Consider the following 5,597-nt stretch of genomic DNA (forward strand, 5'->3'; position numbering starts at 1 on the left):
GCGCCTCCGCCCCCCACTTCAGGGACCGTCCCGGAGGTCCCTGGCGGTTGCAGCCGAGGCCTGCGTCCGGCAGCCGCGCGGGCCAGGCAGGACGCGCAGTTTCACCGTCCGGAGCCGGACGGGCTTGAGGGCCCAGAAACCCCAGTCCCTCGGGCCGCTACTCCCGGGCGCCGGGCTCGCGCGCGTCTCGCTCCTGCCGGTGACCGCGCTCCTCTGGCCTCATCACTCTGGGGCGTTCCTGGGGCCGCCTCTTTTCCTCCCACTCGGGTTCTGGCCGCTTCTGCTCCCCACCCATGTCCCTTTCGCCCTGTGCGGAGTTTGCCCCAAGACAAGGGTTCGGGACAGAAAGCCGGGAGGGACTAAAAGGCCGTCGCCCGGCCGGGTGTCTGGGGGCGTGTCCACCCCGCCCGCGTCGCCCCGCCCCTAGTCCCCAGGAAGCCGTTCCGGCCAGTCCCGCGGCTAGCTTGCGCCCACCGCCCCCCCTGTCCTGCCAGGTCCAGGACCCTCTGTCCCTTCACATAGGGACTCCCAGGCCCACACCTCTGTCCACTGTGGGTGATGCAAAGCCTCAGCCTAACTGGAGCAGGAGACTGCGATTGGGGCAGCTCTCTCCCAGGCCTGGGCTGCCTCTCCCGCGCGGTGTGTGTGGGGGGGGCGGGAGAGGCTCTCTGTGTGTGTGTGTGTGTAGGGGGGTTGTGCTGGGGCCGGGGGCCCACACCCCAGTGTGCCAGGTCGCAGTCAGTGTGCGGCCGAGTGCAGGCTGAGCTGTGTCTAGGCTGGCAGGTTGCTATTGGGCCAGTGTTTGCTCTGAGGTCTTAGGACACGTTTCTGGAAGGTGAAAGAACTCAGGTGTGAGTGCAAGGCTTCTTGTCCTTTGTCACAGTGCTGTAGGTGTACCCGAACACCTGGCAGGGACCCCGGGAACAACTCCCCAGGCAGACTGGCTACAGCTGTCGGCGTCAGACGCAGGGCAGACTCTGCCTTCTGTGTAACTAAGAACCGAAGTGTTAAATCCTGGAATTTGAAAAAAACACTAAAATTCTGACTCCTTTGCTGGCCTTTCCCAGAAACAGTATTTGGCCCATTTGGCAAATTCCTGCCTCCCAGCCAGTTGGGACGTGTGTTTTAAAAAATACATAGCAATTTGAGAAAAAGTTCCACATTCACTCCACTTCTGCGCCTGTCTCAGAATACCCCTGAGCGCAGGACGTTCATGGCGGCCCTGGGCCGCGGCTCGCAGCAGGGCGAGTGGCCCAGAGCAGGAGGGCAGGAGGCAGATGCCGGGGAGTGTCCAGACTCGCACAGCAGTCACAGCGACAGCCAAGTGGCCTCTGCAGGGAGTGTGCGTAAGTGCCTAGAAGGAGCTGGAAGGAATCACAGAGACTCACTGGCTACTTCTGGGAATTGAAACTGTTTAGACTTAAAGTAATATTTACCATTTTTTAAATTTTTTAAAAAAAATTTATTTATGCGTACAAGAACTGGGGTACAGGCCAGAGGTGCTAGGGGTAAGAGGAATCACGAGAGACAGAGTGGGGAGCAGAGCAGGGCGACTGACTGAAACACACTGCTGAGGGGAGCAGCCGGCGGGTCAGGAGGGGTCTGCCGGCTGCCATGGGGGTCCCTCCTGGCCCGGGAGCGAACCCAGTGCAGTGGCTACGGAGAGCGTCACAGTGCTGTGCTCTCACCCCTTGTGCTGCCACCAGGGAGAGCCCAATATTCACCTTCTGACAAAGGGATGTTTTTGGTTATTTTCCTTTTTGGGGGGAGAATATACCATTTACATACATTCCACAAGGTTCACCCATTTAAGGTACATAAATAAATGGGTTTTAGTATATTTATATTTATAAAACCACTACCACAATCTTATTTTAAGGTATTTTCATCACCCACCCTTCTGAAATTTGTACTAATTGGTCCCTCCACCCCGACACCCCAACTATTTTCTGTTTCTGTGGGTTCATCTAATCTGGCCATTTCACACAAAAGGAATCCGGCACCAGGTGGCCTTTTGTGACTGGCTCCTGTTTGAGCACCTTCTGTGCTCCAAGATCCATGTTGCGGCAGATATCAGCACCCCGTTTCTTCTTACTGCTAAGTGGGATTCCCCGCCGGGACAGACCGCACTTGTTTGTGTGAGGACGGACTCTGGGGTCAGTGAGAGTCTGCGCTGAGCATGCGTGTCCAGGTGCCGTGTACTCCCGAGTCTCCTGCACATGCCCCGGCCCGGGGACGGCGGCTGCTTGCTGGTCTCGCGTCGGCTTTCCGAGGAGCTGCTGAGCGGCGCTGCGACGCGGCTGTGCACCCCCACTCCCGCCTGCAGTGTGCGTGTGCTTCGTGTGGACACGGTCCCGGCCCGGCCTCCGGCTCGGCTGTCCTGTTCCTCCTCCACCTCGGCTCTAATGCCTCAAGCCTTCCTCAGCTTCCTCCTGCCATCTTTGCTTATCTTCCTGTCCTCACACCCCACATGCAGTCAGGCGGGCTGTCCACATTCCACCTGCAGAGCACGCCCCGAGTCCGACCCCTTCCTGCTCCGTGTCCCCACCTGGGCCCAGCCCCCAGCGTCACTCACCTGTGTTAGTGCAACAGCCTCATCTCAAGGACTGCCCTTGAACTCCCAGTCTGGCCTCCAGAGGTTGCCCCCTCTATTCAGAACCCCTTAAGTAGTTCCCTCTGAGATGGCCCCAAGACCCCACACCATCAGCCTCCCATAACCTGTCCCACCCATCTACTGCCACCCCTTACTGGCCTGGCTCTTCTTTGACTCACGTGGGTGGGAGAGGGGCGGCTCTCCAGACGTTTACTGTCCCCGCCCAAGTTTTTTGCTCCAACATCACTTCCGTAGAGAGACCTTCCATGGCATGACCAGCTCTGCACCTGGCCACTGTCGTGCCTATGTGTGTTCTCTTCCTGACAGAGCTGACAGCCACGAGGGACCATTGTCACTCTGTTCCCCCAAATGGGCCTGGCACTGGAAGAGTTCCAGCTCCCGCTCAGCCGCCTCCTCATGGCTGCTGCCTCTGGAAAGGGTGCCGTGTCTTGCTTCCTACCTGCTTTCTTTGCCGGCATGAGGTAGGTATTTCTTCTCTCTTTGTGCTTTGAAAAGGCAGCCATGACAGCATACTGCCAGTTACTACTGGGCGTCCTCTGAGGTCTGTGTTTCCCAAGGCCAGGGACCTGGAGCCCCGGGCCCGGGGTAGGGCCTGGCGCACGGGCAGCCTGCAGGCTCACAGAGACACGCTGTAGACGGGATGGCGGCGTCCGGACGGAAAGCTCCCTTTAGCTGGCCTCGTGGGCTTCAGGGGTCCTTTGGCCTACCATGCTGGTTGGAGCCAAGTATCAGTAGTTGCTCAGGAGCCCCCGCCCCAACTGGATGCAGAAACTTCTGGGAGCCTCACCACCTTGGGTGTGTGATGTGTGCCTTTAAAAGGTGCGCATTTAAAATAGGGTGCTGGGACTTGGTGGGACTCCTGAGCTACAGGGTGCCTGCCCAGGGTCCGAGTTGATTTCTCTGGGTGCCAGGAGCCATCCCTGGGCCCGCGCAGCTGGCGGCCAGTGCCTGCGGCTGGGGGCGGCTTTTGGGGGAAGGAATGCCTTGAGCCGGAGCTTTGCCCGCTAGTCAACCCTGAGAGAAAGCCTGTAAGTACCTTGCCTTGGAGCTGTCAGCCCCGGCGCCAGAGCTCAGTGGGGCTGGGGGCCGTGGTGTTTGTTGGTGGCTGTCTATCAGGCCTTTCTGGCTGCTGGCACCGTTACCAGGCGCCTCCGAAACCATTCCGGTTTTTGTGTAAGGTTGGAAGTGAGCAAACTCAGAGGTCTGTGTGTGCTTTTGTCTGCCCTGGGGGTGGACTGTGTGTTGGGGGGCGGGGGGGAGACTGGGGCCAAGGAATGATTCTCTGCAGTTGGTTCAGTATTGTTTGAACACTTCAAGTGGGATGGTGTCTTTAAACGGCTCTGGAAAATGTGGAAAAGCAAAGATCCCCCACCATCCCGCCCACAGGAGAGGTGCATTCTCTTGAAATGTTTGTTTCCGGGGTTGTTCCATGCTTTTGCGTATGAGAGACCTTTTTGGGGTTCTGTAAATACTCTGTGACTTCTTTGGGGTCGCCACTCCAAAGGCTACAAGACTATAATTCTGCCTGTCTGTCTAAAACACTTAAAAAGGGTGAATTTTACAGGGTGTGAGTTACACTCGCCGTGACACAAACAGGTGCATCTCCGCTGTTGGCGCCTCTGTGTTTCAAAGCTTGTTTCCTAGTCAGTTTGTCTCTGTGTGCGAGGGGTGATCCGCTCTGACTGACCGGAGGGACTCCGGCCCCACGCAGAGGGAGGTGGCTGTTACTGTTTCTCCAGCAGAACAACACTGTGAATGGCGCGCTCTCTAGCTCAGTGATTCATTACTGGGCCAGGAGTGTGAACGTTTTAGCAACTCTTGATGTTGTCAAACTGTGTCTCAGAAAGTCACTGTCGTTCTGTGAAGCCCCCACAGTGTCTGGGAATGTCCCAGCCATCATTGTTTGTGTTGAGGCTTTTATGTGATTAGGAGTTCTGGTTAGTAGGTTTGCTGTATTCAGACATCGTGTTTTTCTTCTCTCTATTAAAAATGAGTCTGAGTCGCAAAGTTTTCCTAGGCACACCACCAAACACACACCCCAGAAAAGAAAAAAAAACCTAGAAAAAACCATTGAAACATTTGCACTTCAAAAGACACCATTAAGACAACCATTCAAGAAGGGACTGGGAGAAAGTAACTGTGATACGCATAGCCAAGGCAGGACTTGTGTTCAGAATTTACAAAGAACTACAGCTCAGTAAAAAGACAGCCTAGTTGAAAGGGGTGAAAAATAGGGATAAGCATTTCTCAAAAAAAGATATATGGATGGCCAATGAGCGCATGAAAAGATTTCAGCATCTTTAGTGGTTCATAAAATTTGAAACAGAACCACAGTGTGATGCCATTTTGCACTCAGGAGATTGTAATAAATCAGACTAAGTGTGTCAGGAGGATGTGGAGAAATGGGAACTCTCAAATGTTCCTGGTACAGGCACCTGGAAAACAGTTTGGCAGTTTCCAAAGGTAAGAATAAACTACCACCTGGCCAGCCATGCCACTCCTTGCTATCTGTCTAAGAGAAATGCTGACATCTGCCCACACACAGACTTGGACACACAAACAAGGTCATAGGAGCTTTCTTCATAAATGCCTGATGTCCGTTAACTGATGGCTGGACAAAGTGTGGTCCATTACAGCGTGGAATATTACTCGTCATGAAAACTGCCAAGTCTTTACACCCCTCTGGGCCTTTGCACGTGCTATTTCTACTGCCTAGATGCTGACTCTGGTTGTCATCGTGTGGCAGATTCCCAAGCCACTCTCTCTGTAAAGCCACCACTGCAGACCAGTCCCCTCTGCGGTGTCCCTCCAGCCCAGCCTTGATGCTCCCAGGCTGCCTACACTGGGAGCAGCAGCCAGGGCTGGCTCATCCACACAGGTGAGGAAATGGAGGTGAAGTGAAAGGTGTGGGGGCGGGTGGGATTTGCAGGCAGGCGGGCTGTGCCGCCAAATAGTCGGCGTTTCTGCTCAGTGCACGCGCGCT

The 5,597-nt window shown here is 55.5% G+C and overlaps 1 protein-coding gene across 1 annotated transcript in view; it reads right to left on the reverse strand.

Moving 5' to 3' along the window:
* The window catches only part of EFCC1 (EF-hand and coiled-coil domain containing 1), a 28,904-nt gene extending 25,129 nt beyond the window's left edge, over nt 1-3,775 (reverse strand). Inside the window, exon 1 of the mRNA XM_004692207.1 lies at nt 3,651-3,775. Within this exon, the coding sequence (XP_004692264.1) occupies nt 3,651-3,775 (125 nt within the window). The remainder of the gene's footprint in view (nt 1-3,650) is intronic.
* Nucleotides 3,776-5,597: the final 1,822 nt, after the last annotated feature.

This window comes from Condylura cristata, unplaced genomic scaffold (assembly GCF_000260355.1).
Source record: "Condylura cristata isolate star-nosed mole 26May11 unplaced genomic scaffold, ConCri1.0 scaffold00033, whole genome shotgun sequence".
NCBI classification, from domain to species: domain Eukaryota; kingdom Metazoa; phylum Chordata; class Mammalia; order Eulipotyphla; family Talpidae; genus Condylura; species Condylura cristata.